Source organism: Pieris napi, chromosome 1 (assembly GCF_905475465.1).
Source record: "Pieris napi chromosome 1, ilPieNapi1.2, whole genome shotgun sequence".
NCBI classification, from domain to species: Eukaryota; Metazoa; Arthropoda; class Insecta; order Lepidoptera; family Pieridae; genus Pieris; species Pieris napi.
The window spans coordinates 2,526,500-2,552,844 of record NC_062234.1 but is presented as its reverse complement, the minus strand read 5'-3'; the positions used below and the strand labels follow the sequence as shown (position 1 = coordinate 2,552,844).

Sequence of the window (26,345 nt, the reverse complement as noted above, 5' to 3'; positions counted from 1 at the left end):
TAATAATTTGTTCATTGCTTCAGTAAACTTCAAGAAACATCAACAGATTTTCAAAGTATTTTGTAAAAAAAAAATCATCATCATTAATTACTCTATCTGTATTTTTAATTCGATTCGCATCTTATTTTCGCTCAAGTCGCCGATTTCCTTGCGTAGGTATGTAATATACAAGTTTATATGTGTGACATATGTCTCATAGTACTCATACATACCTACATTACATACACTAGTTTAATATAAAGTGATTATAAAGTCAAGAAATAAAATATCAAGTATAATTCCCACGAACGAGTTTTGCCACCCAAAGCGCGACAACCTTTCAGAACATATTAAACGCCTTTTTGTTTGTCGCTCATAAAAATTATAAGTTACAACTTTATCAACAAGCTCTTTTTAATTGGCTTTGACTAACTTGAAACTTAAAAACTTGGTGATTAAAGCAATGTCAGTTTACTGCCAGTTTATCTTGTGATTTAGAATAGTTTCGATTTTGTCGTACATAAGTGTGCATTTTGATGGATAAATAATTATTATTATATTTAATTAAATGCAATGAAGGAACTGAGGGCCCATCATAAGCTTTCAATTTATCTCTTTCTTCTTTGAAGGCGAATCGGTCAAAACTTGGTTCACTATGTCATGGTACGAACTTTCATACAAATTGAATGAACGAAATCTGATTACCATTGAGGTTTTTTGTTCGATGTCATGGTATGAATAAGCGATGCATCTCAGTTGTAGGTTGTCAAAAGGCTCGCAATAAGAGCTTATGAAAGCTGGGCAAGGCCCCTAGCTCTGAAGTCATAATAATCATGTCACAATGCGTCTGCATATTATAGGTATGGTTGTTTTTTTACATTATACAGGTGGCCAGAAAGTCAAGTCGTTGTTGTTTTTTCGACCTAGAAAGATATTAGAGCGACTCATGGCCATGTGTAATACCTTTTCAGAATCCCTATGAAATGCGCCAAAACTTGTAATACAGGGTCACTTTTCAGTAAAGTAATTTATTTTCACAGTGGGGTCCGAAGTAAACAAAAAGTTTTGATTTGAAAAAAATGTATATCGTATAACTTAATATTATCTTCAATACACTCAATAAACTACTATAAATAGTATGTCTAACGCAAGAACTCATCAGTACCAATATAGTGGTTATTATGAAAAAGATACAGGATGTAATTTTTTTCGAATTTTAATAAGAATTAGTAAAAAAAGGTCAATTTTCTTATAAAACGCAAAATAATTTATTTCTCTGCAGGGGTTGAGCTTAGAGACCTCCCGTAGAACAATTTTTTGCAGCTGATGACCTCATCTATCCCCTATTTGCAATTGATCCACGACTTTTTGGCTACCCTGTATATGACGTTGGTAGTAATTATTACGTGTTTTGGCTGAGATAATCCGTCCGTCGTTCCGCAACTGAGCATTTTTTAAGGCAGTTGTTGCTATGTGGAACCAGCTGCCCACTGAAGTATTTCCGAACCAAGTCGACTTAGGGTCCTTCAAGAAAAGAGCATATCAATTCTTAAATCTCAACGCACTTGCGAGTCTTCTGGCAATGTAAGTGTCCATGGGCAGCGGTATCACTTAACATCAGATGAGCCTCCTGCACGTTTGTCTCCTATTATGTAAAAAAAGTTCTTCTGGAGTAGAGGGATTTTGTAATCATCTTTAACTGAAGTTACTAACTCGACGTGTAATTTACTGATAATTTATCAAATTGTAAATATCTATTATCAAATAGTTTAAATTGTATCTAAAAATAGTTTAGTCTCATCTGGCGGTCTGAGCAGTGTTAGTGCCTAGTGGCTCCAGCGTGCGACTCTTCTCTCTGAGGTCGTAGGTTCGATGGCTGTGCACCAATGGACTTTCTTTCTATGTGCGCATCTTTCGCTAGAACAGTGAAGGAAAACATCGTGAGGAAACTGGCTTGCCTTGCACCTAAAAAGTCTCACTTGCCTATTATATTGACAAACATGTAACAGATACAGAAATCTGAGGTCCAGGCCCAAAAATATCAGCCAGTATTGTCTTGATTGTTGATCGGCACCTACGTAACAATTAGTCGATTATATCTTCGGCCAACCGTAATAGACGAAATATTAAAGCATCAACAAGAATCACTCTACTGCAACGGATTCTTAGTGGATTTATTTCACGCTAGACGATTGGCCGAAGACGCGTGATCATCCGTGCGCTTACGGTACGGGGGGAGCGCTCCGCATTGAGATTGGCAATTAATATTACTAAGAGAGAGAGGCAGGTCCGAGGTTCAGCTACAAGCAGCAAGTTTTATGTTCTTGATAGTTCAGTTGTAAAATCGTGAGGTCTGATAACTGTGGCGAATTTTGATCACTTAATATATTATTATTTATTTTCTTTTTATTAAGCAGAGTTGACCTAGTGGCTTCAGCGTGCTACTCTCATACCGTACGTAGGTTCGATCCCCGGCTGTGCACCAATGGACTTTCTTTCTATGTGCGCATTTAACATTTGCTCGAACGGTGAAGGAAAACATCGTGTGGGAACCGACATGTCTTAGACCCAAAAATTCGACGGCGTGTGTCAGGGCTGATCACCTACTTGCCTATTAGTTTTAAAAATGTTCATGAAACAGATTCAGAAATCTGAGGCCAAGACCTAAAGAGGTTATAGCGCCACTGATTTTTTTTAATTCTTCTTATGATTGCTTAATATATATAAATAAACTGAAAGTACGGTAAAGTTCTAAGTACAGAAAACACCAAGGGGTTTGACCTTGGTGCCTAAAGGGCTACACCACAAACAACAAATTTTACGAAGGCATTTTTTATCGCTTAGAACTTTCTCCTACTGTAGAAATTTCAGCCGAATCGGACACGTAGCTTTGTTTTGACCGCGTTAGGCCTACTTTATATTAACTACACTAAAGAAGTTTGAAGATCGCTGGGTCAAGTGTAATGAACTCAAAGGAGATGTTGAGAAACAAATCGCCACTTTTCTAAGAAAACAATTTGTAGGCTAACTACTTATCGGAGCACCCTCGTAAATAGTTTTTGGTATCGCTAGTTAATTATCGTAATTTATTTGTTATCCTTTACTTAAGTTTTTTAGTTACAGTTGTATTTGTGTCGCTTCAAATACAAAGTGTTATTCATCATAAATCGTTACTTTTTTTAACAATATTGTAAGTGCTTCCGCTGTCGTTTGTCAACTATTCACTATGGTAATAAACCAATACAACGAACTCTTTCATTTTATAATTGGTATTTCTTTGGACACACGTGTCGAAAGATTAAAATTTTGGGTTCAAAGTATGACGAATCTTTGTCGTAAATTGTGCTTCAACGCTTGAAGTACTCTGAGCACTTCACAACCTTTATATAAGCAGGACTATTTATGTTTGCGTAAACTTTTAAACATTCTTTCACCAGTGTGTGTAATATAGGCGATAATTATAGTAATGAGAATTACGTGTTTATAAATCACTTTGCTTTCAATGTTAATAAACACCTAACCTAACTGAAACTAATTATGTAAATGTTGATATTTATACAACCATTTATTCAATTTAATTATTCCAGAACAAAGAAAACACGCTTAGGCAGTGAATAATTCAATATCTAAGAGATTTTTTTCTCCATTAGTCTCGCTACAAAGTTTTTTACCACGTGTAAAACAACTTTATACAGTTTTAATTTAATCTTATATTATAGAGGCAGAGTTTTACAGGATACCCCATATCCAACTGATTTTAAAAATTGTTTTACCAATATAAATCCACGTTTTAAGCGACATAGGCCATGCAAAGTTAAATTAAATAAATAAATCAGAGGTACTACAACCTTTTTAGGGCTGGGCCTCAGATTTCTGTATCTGTTCTAAGGTCACTTATCAATCTAATAGGCAAGTAGGCAGGCAAGGCGAGCCGGTTTCCTCACGATGTTTTTCGTCAGCGTTCGAGCGAAAGTTAGATGCGATAAAAAGAAAGTCCATCGGTGCATAGCCGGGGATCGAACCTACGACCTCAGGGATGAGAGTCGCACGCTGGAGTCGCTAGGCCAACATTGCTCTTACAGCCTATAAATAGTAAAAAAAATTGTGTACCCAATGTTTTTTAAATTGTAAAACAATTTTCGAACCCAAACATCCATAGTTTAATACGAGTATTTTCTGACTGGCTGTCAAAGCTGAAACAGAAGTTATATAACTAGTAGCATCGTTTAACCGACGATACAGTAGCCGTAATGGCTGTATCAATAAAAATGTAATTGCTAGTAAAGTTCTTGAAAGCGCTGTTAAGAGCTTACCAGCTGACCGGCACAAATTGCTTTTGAACTTAGCACATATTGTGTTGCTTATAAAATGTTATTGAAGATGTAATGGTACCGTAAATGTTATGGTTTTAAGTTTTTTGGAGTTCACTCCTTAAGAAACGATTTGAGTTATAAGACCCGGTACGGAAATTTTATGAGGAGTAAAATCAAGTGTAACACGAAAAGTGGAGGCGTTATGTGTAACACGAAAAGTTGAGGCGTTATGTAGAAAGAGACAAATGGATTGAACGCGTAAAAGAATAAGATGGAATACATTACACAGACTTTTCTATTTTGAATTCACGTTTTGACAGCCACGTTACAACATTGTCAGTGTTGACAGGTGTAAAAAATAAAAGTAGATTGTCTAGCGTGCCATAGAGTTTTGTCAATAGTAATGGTCAGTGAAATTAAAACTAAAAAGATTGTTCATTCTTATTCTTCTCTTACCATAAAGGTAACTTTGGTCACAGAAAGAAAATCCTATTTCGGCATAGATGATGTAGGTACATTTTATTACTACTACAAACATTTATATTATAAAAACATATTCTTACCACCTTAAGTATTAAAATATGGTCGACAGCCACAGAACATTATCGCCATTTTATCGTTCGTAAGGAGTAAACTCCAATCGTGCGTCGTAGCTGACACACACACACTTTTTTTATAAGAAGTATCGCGACTCTAATCCTGAGGTCGTAGGATGGGACCTCGGCTGTGCACCAATGGACTCTCTATGCATTTAACATTCGCTCGAACGGTGAAGGATAACATAGTGGAAACCTTAGACACAAAAAGTTGACGTCGTGTGCCAGGCACTGAATTCGGCTTATTAAGAAAAACAAATGATCTCGACAGAAACAGAAATCTGAGGCCAAGACAATGGTTTTTTATTATACATTTCTTAATCTCACCGACGCTTGTGGTACCTTTTTTATTCACATATTTTGTTAAAAACTCACGAGAGAACTTGCGTAGCATCTTCCACTTTTTGGGTCTAAGGCAATCCGGTTGCCTTACGATCTTTTCCTTCACCGTTCGAGCGAATGTTAAATGCACATAGAAAGAAAGTCCATTGGTGCACAGCCGGGGTTCGTACCTACGACGTCAGGGATGAGAGTCGCACGTTGAAGTCACTAGGCCAACACTGCAATTATAATTTTACCGCTTTATTTTTAATTTTTCAACCGTTCCATTACTTAGGTACATATTAATGTGCACTTCGTTTCTATTTTAACATATTTCCCCGTATATTGCTGATTTCCGACGAAACATTCACATGGAAGTAGTAAGTAATAAAAGTAAGTGGATGCGGCGTTTACGACCCCATTTTACGAGACTTCACATAACTCCACGCTCCATGATTAAAATGAGATATAACAACGGTTGATTAAACTTTAAACCTTATTCAAACTCATAATTTATATGAGTTTTGGCATAATTTTAGTGTCTTCAAAACTGTCAGAAGTTTCATTACAATTAGGAAATAGGAATATATCTCTATTTGTTCCTTATATTCCTAAAGTCTTATACACTATATATGACTAGTTGGGAAAGACCAGTGTTTCCGTGGGCCCCACGCCCCACATGGGGACAATTCTATTGTTAAGGGGCTATTCAAAAATTTATTTGGAATTTGAATTTTACATTTTCATTAAAGGTTTTGAAAACTTACTTTTAATTGACAATTTCCTAGTAATTTTTCCTAAAGCCTATCATTTAAGTTTCTTCAGTGAACAATTTGAATAAAAAGTATGTATGTTGAATAGGGGAGGGTTTATGACACTGACTTTTAGGTTTTAAGGCGCAAAAAAGGTTGGGAATTACTGAATCACTGAACTAGATAAAACAATTCTATTTTTTAATTTTCTTTCTTTTCTAAATACTAAAACAATTTATTTCAAACACGAAAATCCATAGTTTACTAAGAGTATTCGATATTTTTAGTTTCAGACGCATACTGTACTTTACGTATTTCACTGAAGGTTCCTAAATCAATGTTTGACTTTATGTTAATTATTTTTTTTTTTGAATAATGTAAAATATATAGTTGCAATATTTGTGAGCACCATGTATCTACATAATAATTTATTTTTCTGCATCATTGTTTTTAATAGCACCATGCGCCTATACGTATTTTATTTTAGTATACTATTTTGTTTTTTTATGTAGGTACACGGTATTCACATATAATTATCAAATCAATGTTTTCAAAATATTGTAAAAAGTTTTTCAAAAGAGTAACTATGGAGTTTCTTGCCCATTCTTCATATGAAAGTAGTAGATACCTTTTGGAAGGGGCAACTAGTCTTTTTTTAAATATTTTTAACTTGTATTTTTGACTTTCTAAAGTGGCTTTTTAATATGCCTAATTGAAAGAAATGATTTGGACTTGACTTTGACTTTATCACTGTAGTAACTGTAAAAATCTACAAAACTTGATGTCTAGAATATATTTTATTTATTTATTTTAGTTCAACACATCATATATCATTATATGTACTATATGTAATATGTTGCAAGATATATTTTAAAAAATACATGACAATTTTGGTAAATATAAATCTGCTGCATTGATTTTTATAAGTATGATTTTTATAAAATTAGTATAGTAGTTTTTTTTATTCTCTTTTATTGCCAAATAAATATACATACATATAAAACTACCTTTTGGAAGGGCCAACAAGTCATTTTTTATAACTTTAACTTTGCCTTTTAAATAGGCCAGTAAATGATTTGACTTTGTCTATGAATAAAAAACGCCAAAAATACGCCTGCATTATCATAATACAACCTTAAGTTACAGTAGCGTCCGAAAAAGGCTGTATTTTATTTTTGCTATCTTGAAGCAGTGAGTCGCGTCGTAAATTTCGTGTGTTTAACGAAGCTTCCACGGATCTTGTTTATTCCAAGAATGACATGCGCCCGCGTCGCTTTGCCTTGGCCATTTGATTTTTTGCGCTTCATCGGCGAAGATCAAATTTATCAATTATCTTTTATGACGTTCCGCTGTAATTAACAACTGATTACTTAGATTTCTATAATTAATAATAAATTAGATGTAGTCCTGCTCTGGGAACGTTTATACTTGCCGGATGCTTCAGTTTTTTATATGCTCATCATCATCATCAATGGCTGGTCCCTCCGAAAGTATATTTCGCCATCACAATCTCTCTTGTACTTCTTGAGTTCCACTAAGAACACCTATTGTTTTGAGGTCCATGACGACTCCATACTTTCTCTTGCCACCAGGTTGTGAGTACAGTAAGGACCTTGGGGTTCTGTCGTCCGCCATTCGGTGCACATGTTCCAAGCACTATTGCATTTAATGAATTGAATGACGCTGGTGTTGTCAACGAATACGCCTCATAGCACAGCTTGCTAGAAGGATACCATTGCATTTCATGTCTCGTCATCCAGAACGAAAGTAAAATTATATTATGAATAAAAAGTCTTCACTCTAGTTTACTCTCTCAAGACTTTTTATTCATTATTACACGGGGAGTTTAGTTATACAGTGATATGTTTCCTGCTGTATTTTAACATGATTAAGGATTCTGAAAGGCGACCTGGATATCTGATCATCAGCGACGCTTAAAAGCATGTTCGTTAATACAAAACGACTTCTTCCGCCTCATTAACTTGACATGCCTTTAATAATGTATCGAATAACAATATTTCGGCGCTATCTTTTGCATATTTAAGGTTATCTTGCACTTCATTATTATTTTTCATTATCATTATCATTTTTGGGCTGCAGCTCAGAGCCCAGTGGATACAAAGGGCCCTCCAGTCCCCACTGAAAACAATTGGCGATATTTTAAATAAAAAAAATATACAATTTAACAATATTCAATCATAAGGTTGCAATCGCGTAAAATTGCGTTTATCGAACGGAACGTGGAATTCTGTCGGTGTATTTTTTCGTGTGTCTATTACGGGGGACTTCCTGGTCCAAAGGCCCACAAATTCACGATCCGCCCATGAGCGTAGTCTAGTAGGCTTCAAATGAAAAGTAGGTCCGGACTATATTTATATGTTGGTGAGCCCTAACTGGCAGGTCTTAGGGCAATATTCAAACACGAGCCCTAAGTCAAACTCTTGATGCCAGAAACGTATTGGATATTAATATACGGAACTACATTCTCAACTTCGTGGATCTTGGGTGCCAAGTTCTACTAATAAACTGGACTAGCGGCTTCACGACTATGCATTAATTTCTATCAGCATTAAATACTTGCTCCTACCGTGCTAACACAAGACCCATTGCCTTGTTCAGACAGAAGGCTGATCACTTACTTGCTTAATAATAAGGAACAATTACTATCACCAATGGGTTTTTTAATATATAAATCAGAAAAGCATTCGCTTAGTGGTTAAGCGCAATACGTTTCTAACTAGACTAAACCCCTAGATGGGGCAGAGGGAGTCCAATCTGGACTAGATGGAATCTTCGAGTGTATGGCCTACCGATTTCCACTTGCGAAGCTTGATCTGTTGCATATGTTCATAGTCATTACTAAGTTTGAGTAACTCTTGCAGCTGTCATTATAAATAATACAACGATACAAGTATTCCAGTCATTTGAATATATTATCGATAGATACTTAGCACATATCATGCTTAAATATGCACCTGTTTTATCGAAGTCAATGTGTAAATGTAACTTGGGTCAGTAACATTTAGTTTATTTCCTCAAACGGCTTATAACTAACTACACTGCGTGAATAGAACAGTTAATATGTCAATTAGTTTTAAAAGCAAACATTACAAGAAATAATCTTACAAATAATTTTTAAAATATTTTTTTTACTGTACAAATCCAATGTTGATATATCTTCATGGATTGAAGCAATAACAAATGGCTGCAGAAGTTACGGAAGAGCTGGGTATGTATATATACACAGTGTTAGAGTTCATTTCCTCATGTTTTCCGTCACAATACGAGTAAGTGTTAAATGCGCACACAGTAATTGGTGCACAGCCGGGGATCGAACCTAAGACTTAGGGATGAGTGAGGCCTTTGACTATAATTTTATTTACTGTATGGTATTAAATAAACACCATAAGAGTAGCAGATTAATGGAGCAAAATTTTAACACTATGGCAACCAAGAGCCCATAAAAGAAACAGAGGTAGGCAATTTAAAAGGTGGGCCGATGAAATCATTGAAATGGCTGGAAAGACTAAGACCTGGACGAGATTGGTATACAAAAAAGAAAAATGGAGGACAATGAGGGAGGCCTTTGCCCGTAGGCACACAGAATCGTACAATAAGAAAAACAATAGTTATAATGTATATATTTTGTATTTCTGATATAAGGCTATAAATAAATAAAATAAACAATTTTGAATATATGAACGATGTATTAATAGAAAGTCAAGGTAACATTATTTATTCAGCAAGCTTTAAACAATATTCATGATGATGTGGGGCGCTCTGCCTCTTGACACTCTTTCTCCAATTTTAAACGACCTTAAGGTGGTTAAAGTCATCAATTATGGAGACTGGAAACACTTCAAACAGAGTTTTACTTAATTATAGCCGAAGTATTCATTTGTATAGTCTAGGATAGTATATATTTATTTCTTTTATAAATGCACACTAATAAAACACTTACAGATAGCACACGACATACAAAAAACACAATACATGCAAGGGAAACATTACAATGATAAAAAAAAGTGCGTGCGTACAAATTACACATGTCAGAAGTGAAACTTCTTTGGCAAACTTAATTTGTAAGTCTTGTTCATATTTATACAAATCTAAAACATTAGATTTCCGAGACTTAAATGGAGGGGAAAAGGAAGATATGTTAGGAATTTAATGAATTTAATTGACATTAAAATATTTAAAGTGTCGAAAATTGATACAAATTAGAAATTTAATTTTTTAAATTTATTTCTTCTATAATAAATACACGTGGCATTTTAAATTGCAATTCATCATTTAAGATTTCAATAAATTATTTTGCATAAAATATAAAATACTAATATTTGATAAATATCTTTACGAAATTTTAATTTAAAAATAGAATTTCTACAAGTTAATTCACCCTTCTCACTCTCTCTCAATCGGTCTCAATCGCTCTCTCCCTTTTCTTCGACAAAAAACGCTGCACATCTTCGTGACGTTCCGTAAAAATTTTACCCTCATGCACCTAAAGAAGTTTCACTTCAAAACACAATACATGCGCAAGGGAAACATTACACTGATAAAAAACAAAATAATACAATAAAGTAGATTAGTAAATACAAATGGAATTTAAAAACTTAATATATTTCTACTATGCAATTGTTATTGGTGACGGAACAATGGCTGTCGCATCTTGCCTGAAGAGATGGAGATTGTTAGAAAATAAATCAGCCTCGATTTGTTTAATATCCATATCCACTTTATGTTGAATATCTAATAGGCGTTAGCATAAACACTGTTGATTTATCAAAATATTACCCGCCGAAATGTCTTCAAAATTTATTACCACTTAATTAGAAGTACCACATAATTCATTTAAACAATTGAAACCCTTTTCTCAGCTGAATTAATAAAACATATTCTGTATGCTTAGTAAAACGTTTGAAGCTATTTTTCTTGTAACAATTTATACAAAAAAAAAACTTTATTCATGACAAAAATATGGTTGGACAAAATTCATATATCGCTAGTCCCCACACTAGGGGAGCCCTTGTGTTGTGGGTAACTAGATAACAATTATTCCGTGGTCCATGTACCGCGATGCATGTTTAAAAATATTTTTAAAGTAAAAGTATTAGTGTTACAACTAATCAAACAAAAGTCGTATAAGAAAGTATGCGTGTACGTTGAGTATGTAAATGGGTGTGTGTGCGTATGTATTTGAGAGTGTAGCTGATGGTATTTATGTGTGCACTGTGTCGGTATTTATTATATTTTGGAACCTCAGAGTCGTACCAAAATACGTTAATGCCTCTGTATATTCGAAATTCAATTCCACTTTATGTCTTTGGTTATTATTACATTTATTATCAAATGTCCATGAAATACGGTTTGTAGTCTATGGTATAATAACTGTGATATTTAGTGACATTCCCGCGTGTTTACAATACAACTCAAAACGATTCCAACTAATGTAAATCATTGTGCAGATATTATTAAACAAAAGTTGGCAGTTATTTGAGAAACATCATCTATAATTACTAATACGATGGAAATTGTGGAAACAGAGATTGTTATTACATCGGCTCTCACATGGAACCATTATTCTTATGTTTCTGTAATTAGATTGTTAAACATTGTGAAGTATGAAGTTATTACAAACTGTTTAAGTCTCATTTTTGTACCCCGGGTAGGAGAGATGGGAAGTATCCGCCTGGGCAGAAAAATGGGGCTGGGTAAAGCGGGCCATAGACGGACCGCATGTTGCAGTCAAGACCTACTGCAATATGCGGTATACCTACTGCGCCGCACGGCGATCTGCAGTTTCCATTAAAAATTACACTAAATTCATATTCGCAATACACGGACCGCTCGAGCAATTCCTGAGCAAACCGCATATTGCAGTCGGTTTTGACTGCAACATGCGGTCCGTCTATGGCCCGCTTAGGAAAGAGCAAAACCGGCTTCGCAGTTTCCAAATTGTAGTGGACAGCGGGGATGTTGGAATTATTTACTCCCTGGGGTAGTCTCTCTTATTATTATATTTATTAAAAAAAAGATAAAGGTTATTTTCCCGAAGAGGTAGTCAGTCAAAATTTCGTTATTCAAGTGTGTAATTCATTTTAACAAAGCAAAGTTGACGCCGTATATTATAAAGTGAGCTATCACAGAGCTAGAGAAAGCATTGTTGGGTGCCTATCTCGAACCTAATAGGCTGTTTTGCTGACAATTTTTTGTTTCTGCTTTACCAAAAATTTCTGGTAACTTTGTTGTAAGCATATTTTATCTCATATAATATATATTATTATTATTTTTTTGTAACACTTAGGTTTACTTCAATTGTCATACGTTTTAGATGAAAGATTTTGTAAAATATGCCGTAGATTTAGTTCTATGTATGACGTGGTAAACTTTAATAAATAAATAAAATAAAAATTGTTTTGATAGATTTTACAATTATCATAATATTGCAACGATATTGATTAAAAATCTAGTTCGTGTTATGTGTTCGTTTGAAATAGGTCTCATTGAATATCCAGTAATTCGCGGTAACTCGTAAAGTGTGGACGTTAAAAACTTTCCCACTCGACGTCTGTACACAAAGGCGCTCGTAAATTCTTCCGATGTCACTTTTTATGGGATTTTCGAATAATCCCAATAGCTTTGCGGTTCTAAATCATACATCTTATAATCGTAAAACTTTAATTTTCACGATTTAATGCGAAAAAAGATGATTTATGCATTTAAATTTCATAATAGCCGAGCTTGTAGTCGTTGCGTCTTGGTGGTTTATGATGGGTATTTTAATTACACTTTGGGACTTATTAATGAGTTGTGTCAATATGGCGTACACTTGTTTTTAGTAGTAACTGGCGGTTAAGAATTTCGACAAAAATTTATTCCAATTTAAAGATAACAGGTCTTCATTATACGAAATATTCAGTATTTAGTTTAACCGTCTAGATTGCTAAAAATGCGTTTATATCGGACAAGTTTATTTTTAAATTAAAAAACAAACTTCACTCCGTTTGCCATGAGCACTTCTTTGTTCTTCAGCATTCTGTCCATCACGGTTGTATTTCGTATGCGGTCCTTTTCTGCAATCAGGTTATATCAGCATCCCATCTCTTTTTGCGCTGCTTCTTGATCTTTTATTTTGTGTCTGATAGCTTAAATCTTGTCATTTATTGGTTTATTTTCTAATTTCAGGTGGTGCAAGACCCTACCGAGCCTTCTGCTGCCTCGGAGGTCATCGGTGACTAAGCGGCGACTGTGATGCGACTGCAACTCGCGACTGGGCCATCCCAGTACCATACCATAGAGTTAGATCTGTATAAACTTGTAGATAACATGTGTCAGTGACACAAAATGTACCTTATTTTAATTTAATTTTAATTGCTTGACGCAAACTGGTTAACTATTGAAGGTAGCTTTATACTATGCTCAAATAAGTAGACTTATTGATTGCTTCACTGATATGACGAAGAAAGTCAATGGTATAACAACAAAAACATTTACGTTTTTCTATAAATTCAGTGAAGAAATTCAACATCACATCGAACATCACAAAAGCTATACCATATTTCGAATTCGAATTTGGAATTTCACTGAAAAGGTTTCATTGGAATGCTTGTAATACGGCGATTACAATAAAACCGAGCCGCCCTAGGATTGAGGGTGACGCAGGCGGGCGGGGCGATCCGGGCGCCGCCCAGGACATTGCGAGGCCTACTTGAAACTATTGTGATTGGAACTTGAATTGCTAAGCCATTAACCTATGAAATTTGGGCTGTTTATGTCATGCCTACAAAAAGGTTTTGCTAAATTTGTACTTAACTTATTTTATTAGCAATACACATTAAAGATATAGCAATCAAACTATTATGAGCCATAATGGCAATTTTTGAACATTACAGCTTATAATTTCTTGATATTACTTTAATAGATTAGAATTTCTTTATAAATAAAACCTTCGTGGGATTACTTAATACAGATCTATGATCTATGACTACTATAGAACTGCAATAGCTCTACAGAAAATTAACTATTCATAACAGATAACACATAAGAGGCATCGTTGTGAAAATTGAAAATAAACCTTTAGTATTTACGTGACGTAACGTAAACGTAAGTAAGTATTTACTGAGTTACAAAGAAAAAACAAATTAACTTAAAGAAGCCCATCTGCGTGACTCTCAACTTATTCTAAGCAAAATTTTTCAATTCAGGCGGTATTTATCTGTGATTTAATTTTAATTGGATTTAAATGTACTGCTTATACGGTGTACAATCGTGATCAAAATTTAGAATTGACGAAAAATTAATTTGATTGTTAATTAATCACGCGAGTGTACATTGTCTGTTTTGTATGGTCGATAAGTTATAGAGGCTTAAAATGGACCTTTAAAATACTTTAAGTATATTTAGTAACCACACATTTTTACAAGTTATTTTCCCCATACAGAAGTTATTTTTTTCAATGAACAATGTATGAGAAAAGTAACTCTGATTTCGCCCGTTCTCTGACCATACAAAAAATAGTTAAGGCTTAGCGTTAAATATATTTTTAATTAACATGTATCACGTCAATTTATTCCATCCGTAATCAAAATTCTCCGTCATGAACTCCGTCATGAACTCCGTCATTTGGAAGATCTCAAATAGTGTTTTCAAAATTTTACAATGTTGCTAGTCAATAAATATCACATGGCCAGTGTTAAAAATTATTTTTATAGTGTGTCTAACAAATCATAACACCTTATAGTTGCGTTGAATTCAAATTAAGAACTCTTTTACTCTTTGGTCTCGAAAATGCGCGCGAATTTTGAAAAAGGTTTTATATTATATATTTGCTAACCAGGATTGCTAAGAAGCACGAAATGTTGATTAACTCAACATTTTGTATATAATATTAATACATATTTATATCGGTTAATTAACGAGTTGTACAGCAATTTTAAAACCCCTTTAAAACTATATTCACAGTACTTCGTACCAAGTCATCATCAAATTTGCATCAGCGTTACATATATTATAAGTACATATATTGATTCGACCGAAGATTTTTTTTTTTTTTGTTAGGGAATGTCAAAGATATTGGTATTGGTTTTACAGAATAACGGCTGTCTCCGTAATTTTGACAGCTGTGTGAATTAGTTAAAAAGTGTAGTAAGACTATATTTTTAGTATGAGTAATTGGTGGCATCTATATTTAAACCGTCTTATTCATAAAGAAATAAAGTCTAATTGCACTCCTTTGACTAAAGTACTTTTTCATCTCCTGTCAAATTGTGTTTAGGTACGCTGTGATTATGTGATTGACTAAATTTTCAGGACCGATTACAAAAAACGTATACATTATTCCTAACAGGCTATATTTTTCCAAATAATTTACAGTCGTCATACTATAAGGTGTCATGAATCTCAAAATTTGTTATCGTAAATTTATTTTTAGGTTGTGTTTTAATTATAAGATTGAAATTATTTTATAAATGTGTACCTAATCAAAACTAACGAGCACTAAAATTAATTTATCGTTGGAAATTCAATATTTTCATTACGAATCACTGTTTCATACGATTGTACATATTTATCATATTCTTCCAATGTTTTTCATCAAATGAATCCTGTTTCTTAGATATTAAGATCGTGCTAATTCTGATGTATTATGACTTACTACAAGCTGTCAAATTACTGGGCAATATTGCCAGTTTTCATTCTTTTTGCGTAGCTTGGAAATAATATTATTTTGTTTTGAAACTGGTTGATTGATTGATTTTATGTAATGGTATGTAAAACGTTGTTTTTTCAACTGAATATTAAACAACTTTTTCTAAAACACCAAACATTGACAATTGACAATGTCATTTGACAACTTTGATTTGGTTTTGTTAAAAAGGAGTAGGCAGTTTTGTCATCACTATGGTGCATAGGATATTGGGTTCGAATCCCGGTCTAATCTTAAATTAAAATTACAATTTGTTCTCCCTCTATAAGCGTTCGAGGGACCTCAATCAAGACATGACGCTTATGTCGTAATTTACGACCAAAAATATGTGAATCCTTATGGTTATTACGCCTAAGTTCCCTAATAATTCCCTTTAGCCCATAGAAAAACCAGTTAATAGCAAGATCGCTTAACTATCGTAAATCGTTGTAATAGATTAAAGGTACATACACAAATTTGATATTGCTTTGACAAGTAGTAACAAATAGTTTATTATCAGTGTTCTCGTTAAGGTTCCAAAATAAACATGCATATAAATAAACTTGGCAATAATCGTAGTGAAATCTTTTACTACTAAATTTAAGGAATACCAAGAATAAAGATTCATGAATTGTTCTCGACGATGCCAGATATATAATGAAACAATCAGTTGTAATATTATGTTCACTACTCTCAAATTATTAATATATGACAGCACTTTCGTATACATCAGAATAAGCATAACAATTTGATTATAAATCATTACATTCGTACCTACTTCAGCCTAACCCAGGTTTCTATATCTAAACTAGTCGTAGAGGTACGAGTCGTAGATTTTTCTGTAGAACAAATGCGCTGTAGATATATTCACACGACTCGTACTGATTACGAGTAGTAATAATAAAGAACTTGGGTATTAGACGTCCTTCAACGAACTGATAGTCTAATTGTTAAGTGGGAATCCTAATATTTGTAAGAGTTTTGTATATTATCACTTTAATTGTGAAACTACAAGTTTTTTGCATTCAGTTCTTATACATATGAAAATTTAATCTAGATTTTATTTACAAAATTTAGGTATTCGGTATAAATTAAAATTGTCCTAACGTAGTGTTTCCCAACTTTATTTGTGTCATGCCCCACATTAGGCTTTCTAAAATTCTTATAAAATATGGAACATACATAATCTTTGATACTAAATTGAAATGTTCAAGAAACTCAAACCGTAAGAAGAAATTACTAGGAGATTGTTATCGAAACACAGCAAGAAAATTTTCGAATATTTATAATATGATGAAAAACTGAAACTCCGATTCTAAATAATTTATATAATATTCTATACATAAATATAATAGCCCCCAAACAATCAAATTGCCCCCTGTGGGGCGTGGGCCCCACGTTGGGAAACACTGTCCTTAAACGTGTCCATCGACTAGACATACGAATATACCCCCTTAATCATAAAAACTAATGAATTCTATCACATTATTTCAACTTACGGGCTCTTTTCATATAAACACAATTACACAGAGAATAAGTACTTAAGTTAAAGGTGTGTTTATGATGAAGGGTGGTTTTAAATATAATTGTGTATGGTCTTATTCACATTCACAGTTGTATACAATTCTTTCGTCCATAAATGTCAACGCATACATTTTGTGATATTCATTATTTCTTTATTGTGCTATGTACGCATAATTAGTTGATTAGTATAGATTGTAGCTGTTAAAGCCAAAGTTTTTAGTTGCTTGAAACTTCCAAGTCCAAAATCTATGTAAATATATTATTCTGTCCTAATCCTCTTTTGTAAACTAAATCGGTTCAATACACTATTTTAAAATCCGTCTCCTTTCAAAGACGGATTTTATATAAGACGAAGTGATTATTTAAAGGGATTGATTTAGTTTTAAAAAGCTATTTACAATGTATGTAGAATAAATATAGAATAAGTATGCCATATTACAAATTTAAAGCAGATAATAACCACAGGTTCGTATTTTGACAACAGATAATGTCGTAGAAAAAAATTCATCCAAAAAAAATCTGCCATCGGCGAAGCCATAACGTTAATTTATTTAAAATTGCCATATCAGAAAAATCTAATTTCGGATATTTTTAAAATTTCATAACGTAAAGGTTTAAAATGACACTTGTTATTATCTATGTTACATTGTTAGAGTGATATGTAAGCTTAATCTGTAAATACCAATTACTATTCTTAAAATTATTATTAAGTATTAGGTATATTTTACAGGTACCTATAAATATGATATTAATTATGTATTTTCCTATGTATTCTCTTGGAATAGATTAAGATAACCCTTTTTGCAAACCTTGTGAACAGTAACGGATTTAAATAACTATATTGTAAATGAGCGTTTTCGTTAGGTTTTGAATTTCTTAAGCAATGTTTTTATAGTAATAATTCTGAAATAAACAATTTGGTGATCGTTTCCAGTCTTTTAATTTCGCAAAAAAATTATATCTGTACCTTCATGTGTTTATGTCTGTGAGATTATCATAATAATCGGATCTGCCTTGCGATTCTGTAACTCACTTTTCAGTTTTCGAACTCACACAGCGGTTTTCACAGCGGCGTTCGCGCTCAAATCAGTCATTTTATCATTTGGCATTCTGATAAGGAGGGAGCTTGTAGTTTATTGTTTATCAAAATGCCAAATCGTAAAATGATTGCTTTACGACTGATTTGAGCGCGAAAAGTGAGTTACAGAATCGAAAGGCTGGTATGAAACCTTTCCTACTTTTTATACCGTTATACGAAAATATAGGAATAAACGGGCCAATTCCTGGCTTAGACATTAAAATATAATATACACGTATAGTCGTATATAGATAACAAGTCTTGGCTTGGGTGGCCAAAAAAAAAAATCCAAATCAAATCAATACAGAGTTATATATATTTCAAATTGTAAGGATATGGTTATGGTAAGGTTTGAATTATTAGTAAACTTACAGTAACTACCAATTTATAAATAAGGGCGTAGAGCAGGCGCATAGAACTAGTATAGATACCGGCAAACATCTTGAACAAATGTCCTTGCCTGCGCAGAAGCGATTTTTAGGTATGCCATTTGTCAGCTAAGCTTATCCTTGCAGACGAAGTCACCGGCAACAGCTGTTACTGATTAATAAGAAGGTAATGAATTACCTATTTATTAGATCTAAATATCACTTTAAATTTAAAATCACTTTAAAGCAAAATAATAAGCAGTTCTAAGGTAAGTATAAATTTATTAGTTAGCAACAAAAACATTTTCCCTCAATAAATACATAACTGCGTAACTTATCATTTAGTCATATTTTAAGCATATGCTGTAATGTAAAGTATTACATAAATATATTGATATCTGCGGAACAGACACTACAGATTAAGTACAGATAAAATCGACACCATTAGTAGTTTTACAAGTTACAACGTACTATATTGTATGAGCATTCCCTGAGCATAAACGTTTGACTGCAACATTTAAAAGAGAGGACAATTAAATGTGCATGTATCTTATTTCTAAGTAGGTTCACGTAGCTTCAGAAGGTTAGGTTCACAAAAAAGAAGTTACACATACATATAGATATATTATTTTTACCATGATCCGCGTGTAAAAAACTAAAAAAAATCCGAGTGCTGTATTAAGTATTAACTGACGGTTAATAGTTTGACGCTGACAACTTTGTAAACTTCGGTGATCTGTCAAGTACTGAAGTCAAAACTCATATCTATTATCTTACAAACGAATCAAACGTCAGAGTGCTTCGTGGATAGTGCGTTGCTAGTTAGTTTAGGTTAAGTTTTGTTTTGATTTCTTGTTATTGTTATTTACTGTTGCAATATTTATTGTATAATATTACTAATAATTAAAAATAATAAAAGATTGTTTCTAAGTAATATATAAGTTAATACCTACAGTGTGATAAACATGACAAGTAACATAGAAAATACAATTACAAAATATGAAAATTTTATTAACGATGTTTTAAAGGAAGATTTACGTATTATACACCTCAAATTAGAAAAAGTTAACGCAGAAGTATCAGATTTGATTCAGCAGAAACATGCATTAAGGGTTATGACTGACAAAAACATGCACCCCGACGGATTTAAGACACAGATGAACTTAGGCTGTAATTTTTTCATGGAAGCTTCTGTTGCTGATACGTCCCAACTACTAATTAATATAGGATTGAATACATTCTTAGAGTTCAGTTTATTAGAAGCAAATAAGTATCTTGACGCAAGAATAAAAGTTTTCGAACAAAGCTCACAAGAATTATTGAAAAAAGCTGCAGAAACCAAGGCACACATTAAGTTAATGTTATTTGGAATAAGTGAACTACAAGAGCATAAACCAAGTTAAAAGAAGAGTTTTTAAACTACTTCATTCATAACATGTGATATTATTATAAGTTTGAAATAAAGCAAGTCAAATTCTGCCCAAAACCAAAAATATGGTCCTAGAAAAATCCAAATCATCCATGATGTAGTCCACCTATTACTTTGAGGTGCCAATACTTAACAACTTCAATATTCCCTTAAAGTATACAGGTGACCTCTAAGTAAACTGTCCTCTCGTAATAATTTGGATTAACTTTGTATAATCACATAATATGCTCTAAGAGTGATGTAAATAATGAGATTTCATATCATATAAGTTTGCAATGTCAGTTCTTACATTCTTTATTATTAATAACTTGACTAATACTGTAAAAAGTAAATTCACTAGCCCCTCTAAAAAACTTTTTAAGCAATAAATATTGTCTACTGAGGATATTTGAATGTTCTGTGTGCTGAGTACACATAAATACTTTTATATTTAAATTCAAACCCATTGATTGTTGTAATATTTTTTAGATTTATAAACCTATTAAAAAATATTGAAAGAACTACATCAAATGTATTTTTTTTAGTTTTATGACATATTCTACTATTAGTAGTGAGTGCCAATGACAGCTAATTAATTAGTATTATTGAAAGCAGTATTGGTTTTTAACACAGTAGCATCGCTTTTTTAACAATAAGTAAATCTTTATTATAAAACATTGACAATTGTTGGCAGTTAAAAATAAAACTAAATTTGATATTAATTTACATTTATTTTAACATTCATTTACAAACATAATGTATTTATAATTTGTATAGTGTACATATATTTTGTACAATAGTTCTATATTAAAAATAGGCGAAATATTGTTAATTCTTAACTATGCAATTCATTATAGCATTTTATGCGATGGAGACAATATCTCAAACCTTATTCTACAGTATACAATCTCTGAAAAGCCGTTAACCTTAGTGTTAGATTCAACTTAAGATGGCAAACTTATTAAGGCCACACATTATAAATAATTTTGAAGCACCATTTGTCTTGTCCTAAAAGGCATTAACATCGGTCAGTTTGTTAAGAGCTTATTCCTAGAGAAGTGTGTTCAATAAATGTAAAGTATAGAAACATTTGTTTGGTCTAAATGTATGAAGATAGTTTTGAGATTCAATACTGGACTATTTCCTTAAAAACTGCTAGCCGTGATGTGTAAGTGGAATTCTATTTGGTATTAGACGCTTAAGACAATTATTGGAAGCACTATACATATAGTAAGTATATCTAGTAGAATATATTATCGTAATTCATCGTTATTGTGCTTTTGTAACACAAAATAAAACTTAATTCAAATGTCAGTGTACAAAAATATATCCACATAAAAAAAAAGTGTAGTCATAAATTAAAATTGCTAAGACATTGGTAAAATTCAAGGCACATTCATATAAATCTGTATAAATCAATGGTTTATGTCCATCCACCTGTCAATTTATGGAATAATTCTTCGTCTAAATTCTGGTTAGCGTCTTTAGAACGCATGGAGAGGAATATGTATCCTCCAATAAACTCATGGACCACCTTGCAGTCAGCAGATTGAACCGAGAAGATGATACTTCCTTCTTCAAATTGTACCATCATGTGTTTGATCTCCCAGTTGACATTCCAAGCCTGAAGAATAATAGAAATATTAATTTATATATTCAAATATAATAAAAACCATAGATAATACGGATATATTGATATTATTATTGTATGTTTATAATCCATAAGATTCACAGACAAAGACTATTTTAAAACAAAATTACAAATTGTTCAAATATATTTATCAATATTAAATATTACCTTCATAGTACTGAATCGCCAAGTCTTAATATGGTCTCCGGTACTGGGATCAAGTCTCATAATACGATTATTGGCGATGCTGATGATTTCATCTTTCCGGTGTCCCATAAAACGGACAATAAATAAAGTTTGTCCATAGTCTGGAAGATTTTGCCAGGTCTTGATGTACTGGAGCTTGGCCTCCAGCAATGGCAAGTCTTTGACGTTCGCATGGCTTTCCAGCACGCGTTGGGTGAACTATTGAGAAAATATTTTATATTAGAAATATCGTGATTGAATATTGTGTTTTTTTTTTAAAACATTGTAAAAATTAAATAAATATTAATAAAGAATAAAGTCTCTAAGTCTATATAATATAAAATAAATTGCCTTGTCTGAATTTATTCATTAAGGTTAATTCTTTTTGCCATATTGTCACAAAAACATTAAATTGGTAATGAATTAGCATTTTCAACCAGTCAATCAATTGCGGTCGTAGTTTTCACTTTACATGCAAAATTGAGAATCTATATAATAGGTTTTATATCAAACTCAAAATATCTATATCCATATAGGTAAACAAGTACACAGTACAGTCAGAAAGAAGGTAAATTACTTGTAAATTTACATTTACTACCAGTTCGCAAGTCAATCATATAGATTGTATAGTTGTTGTATGTTATAATATCATGTATGTATCATAATCATATACACAAATCATACTTTTCAAGGCCTTATTAAAAAAAAATTAGATTTTAATGTAGTTTATACTAAACCTAAATTAACGAATATGAATGAATGTGCCATAACTCGAAAATAACCAATTATTATAAAGACTGATTGTATATATATTACAACCAACCTTGCTCTTGAGTTTCTTAAGAAATCTTGGCGCCAAGTAATTTTCCGGCTGCAAATGGTCCAAATGTGGGAGACTGTGTTGGTTTAACGCAGCGCCTGGTTGCGGTCTTTGGAGGGCGAGTAACGACTTGACTGTCGCCACTTCGCTAGAGAAAGACGCATCTGCTAAAGACCGCCCACGGGAACCCAAGCGGCAGGCTGCCACCCACTCAGCGTATTGGTCTTCCTGTTAATAGATATTTTCCAGTCAAAAATACTATTTATTGTATTATTGGAGATTATTGACCCCCCTCCCCATGTAACGCGCCGTAACGTTTTTCTGTATCCAAGTATAGTAAAACGTTTCGTGACCACCCCGTGACTCTTTATACCTAAAAGTTACCATTATGTCGTGTAAAGTACTGGAAAGTCGAAAATAATATTAACAATAACGCGTAATTCAATCCCCGCCCCGCATCGTAACGTTTTACAAGAGGACAAATAATTCGTTACGCAATACTTGAACGCACCCTAAACAGAAACGTCCAAATATCATCGTTTATTACATACATATATATACTTGCATGTCCATATGCAAAAATCATATTATTTTGTATTTTTTTTAGTATTTTTTCTATAATATGCTACAATTGTTTTCCTCTACTGATACTGCGTTAGTGGGATGGAGTTGTCACGGACTTCAAAACAATATCAGACTGAAATTGGATGCAAGAAGCACGAGATAGATTGTGATGGTAAAAGATACCTGCGAAAGCTAGGACCCATAGGGGGCTGTACAGATATTGATAACATTTTTTTGTCGCACATGACATCACACTATTCAACAATCGTATAGTAAAGAATTGAAGATGTACTAGTATTTTTTACCCTATATACTATTATATAATATATTATAGTAACATATACTTAGTACTAACATTTTCACATTTCAGCCAGACTTCCTGCATGGTGTCTTCGGAAGGTACCTCCAACTTGATTCCGTATCGACCTGAAGCGGGATGTGCATCTGGTGTGACCTGTGAATATTAATGTTAAATAAATTAACGTGATAAAACGGTATGGTTAGGATTACAAATCATATTTTCTCTTCTTGGTTTCAACAAAATCTACTTACAATTAATATTTTATGTAATATTCAGGGAAAAAAATAAGCTTTCAACCGCTAAAAGTACAAGATAAACTAACAATTTTGTTTATCTTGCCGAAGCCGTGTACAAATTATTTGAAGAAGTCTAAGTATGAGGGTGTGCAATTATTTAATATTACCGTCTAAAATTCGTAATATTAGCGCGTTAACCAATTCAAAAGGGCATTAAAGATAAAATAAATAAATAAATCAGAATGAGCCTAGTAGACTAAAATTGGGACGGCTGATGACATATTAAGTTTCTCATGTAGATAAATTTTAAATTAAAAAGAGTTCAAAATAACAAGCGTTTTAATAACCGCGAGGGGTTCAAATAAATAAGATTTTGATCAATATTCGTGATTTATATATCACACATTTTTATTTCAAAAAAAGTCTGTATCTTTTTTTGTGTGAGCGACTTCAGACTTTCATTGCCCAAAGAATTAAAAAAAAAACAATTTACAGTTATGTACATGACACTTTAAATTATAGAGTAGGGAAGCCCGGACTTCAAATTATCACACATTGGCGAGCAAGATACTGTACCTTCGATTTCAAATTACCGAGGCGACCAATTAACATTGATTCAATTCAACTAAAAGTTAACGAGTATTTACAAGGGAACGGAACAAAAAAGTGTCAAATTATCGAGAGTCGACTGTATATCTATAAAAAAATACAAACCTCAGCCCCCCTTAACTCGAACTTGTATGACGGCGCGTCCCCTTTAGCGGCGGAGTCACGTGAGCTGTGTATACGCAACTCGCCGTCCCTACACGACACCCAACCGCGCTTGTACGCGCGCAACGTGAAGCGTTGACGACTAGAATATTACATTAAAATGAGTTAAATACAACTCTAGGAGACGACGAAAACTGGTATAAAAATTAATTATAAAAAAAATTAGATAAGTCACAAGAATATATAAAAAGGTGAACTTTTCACCTTTTTATACAAATTTTTATATTCTAATTTAAGGGAAAAAACATTGTGTGTCCTTTTAATAATCTATTTTGTTAGTAAAGAAATGTAAGGTTTACCTTTCTGCAGGATATATAAGATAAATAAATATTTACAAACAATACAGTAATGGTTAGTAACATTAAAAAAACACTCAAAAATGTAAAATTATTTATTTTGTCAAAAATTTAAGTGAAATAAAAATATTTTAGTGTTAAATTGGGTATAGGATAATACATAAAGGGGAAAATAAATAAATCTTACACACAAGACTCGCTGTGAAACTTTCTGTGGCACGCCGCGATTGGTCAATGTAAAAATATATAAAATAAATACATATAATTTACGAAAATATCGGGGGCAATTTTTGCCTGCCAAAGTCACAAACTTTACTCTAACAAAACTTCTTAACAGACAAGTGGCAACTCAGATTTCGCTATCAATTTCCTGATCATAGATTATTAAATAGGCAAGCCAATTTCCTCACGATGGTTTCTTTTAAAAAAAAAATCCATTGGAGCCCAGCCGTTAACCGATCACATGACCTCAAAATCAATTAAAAATTATAAGTAATTAAGTATGAATTTGTTTTTTACAAAGCATCAATTAAGTTTATATCTAGACAATAATAACTAGACAGTCCCATTGTGAAATTAAATAAAACTAAAGAAAATTATTATAAATATATTGTATAAATTATTAAAATAACTTAAACTTCGTTGGTTGGTTGAATCTTGTGGTCGATATTAGAAACTGCCTTGCATTGGAAAATTCTTTTAGTACTGAAATATCCATTTAGGAGTACTAATAAAAAATAAGTAATAACTTACCCTCGATACTTCAAATAGCCGGCTAACTCGGGCACATGAGTGATATCAGGTCTGGTTGGTGGTCCACCTTCGAGCTGAACCTGCAATTCGCTTAGTGCTGCATCGATTTCGTCTTCGGGTGCCACTGAGACATTGGCATTAGTCCCATCTGCTGCTTCTAAACCGCCTCCTGTGAGAGTCTGCAGCTCTATTTGCAGCTGTAAAAGGCAACACGTGGTCATAAATTTGGTAACAATATCTATAATCCGTTTACTGTGAGAAATGTGTAATACTCCTGTGGATTTTAACTTCTATAAAAACAAAAAAAAAATTTTGTTGACTTTTAAACAAAATTTAGTAATTTTTTAGTGTTTTAAGATTATTTTCTCTCTTTCTGTCAAATAGTGCTGTTAAATGATGATAAAAAGAGAAAAAGAATAAAAGATCAATGCTCGTAGACTAGTTAGATCTATTAATGGATACTCATTATAGAGGGCTCGCGAGTGCGATTTCGGCCTTTTAAATAGTGTGATAGAGTTGTGGAACGACGGACGTCGAGGTGATACATGTGGAATTTCGTATTTGGATGATGAAACTAATCAGGTATTAATCCGAACAACTCCTCTGAACACTCTCCATGGTAAATGCGGTAGATGATGCAGAGTGACCCCACATCTCTACGCAACGCCAAGGGATCATATATATGGTCAAATGGAACCAGCTGGTACTGGGTAGCTCCCTCTCAGAGGTGAGAACAGTACTCCATGTGGGGCCGAATTCGCACT

At 33.0% G+C, this 26,345-nt stretch overlaps 3 protein-coding genes across 6 annotated transcripts in view; 2 read left to right on the top strand and 1 right to left on the bottom strand.

Moving 5' to 3' along the window:
- LOC125062535 (protein doublesex-like) overlaps positions 1-18,099 on the top strand; it is a 146,685-nt gene extending 128,586 nt beyond the window's left edge. Inside the window, exon 4 of the mRNA XM_047668938.1 lies at positions 13,150-18,099. The gene's annotated coding sequence lies outside the window, so the exon portion shown is untranslated. The remainder of the gene's footprint in view (positions 1-13,149) is intronic.
- A 1,309-nt stretch (positions 18,100-19,408) lies between these two features.
- On the top strand, positions 19,409-20,147 carry LOC125054240 (protein UXT homolog). The gene has a single exon (XM_047656008.1). The coding sequence runs from the start codon at positions 19,582-19,584 to the stop codon at positions 20,017-20,019; it is 438 nt and encodes a 145-aa protein (XP_047511964.1). The 5' UTR covers positions 19,409-19,581; the 3' UTR covers positions 20,020-20,147.
- A 606-nt stretch (positions 20,148-20,753) lies between these two features.
- LOC125048971 (unc-112-related protein-like) overlaps positions 20,754-26,345 on the bottom strand; it is a 42,905-nt gene continuing 37,313 nt past the window's right edge. The window contains exons 6-12 of one of the 4 annotated variants that reach the window (XM_047647966.1): positions 25,582-25,778; positions 25,016-25,039; positions 24,476-24,614; positions 23,580-23,678; positions 22,664-22,888; positions 21,823-22,059; positions 20,754-21,648 (exon numbers count right to left, since the gene is read on the bottom strand). In XM_047647966.1, the coding sequence (XP_047503922.1) occupies positions 21,448-21,648; positions 21,823-22,059; positions 22,664-22,888; positions 23,580-23,678; positions 24,476-24,614; positions 25,016-25,039; positions 25,582-25,778 (1,122 nt within the window). In that variant the 3' untranslated portion in view covers positions 20,754-21,447. The remainder of the gene's footprint in view (positions 21,649-21,822; positions 22,060-22,663; positions 22,889-23,579; positions 23,679-24,475; positions 24,615-25,015; positions 25,040-25,581; positions 25,779-26,345) is intronic. The other 3 variants (XM_047647957.1, XM_047647981.1, XM_047647973.1) reach the window with 3 other exon arrangements.

Bases quoted from the DNA above. Each gene is read 5' to 3' on its own strand.
- LOC125054240 (XM_047656008.1), top strand. From the start codon at position 19,582: ATGACAAGTAACATAGAAAATACAATTACAAAATATGAAAATTTTATT.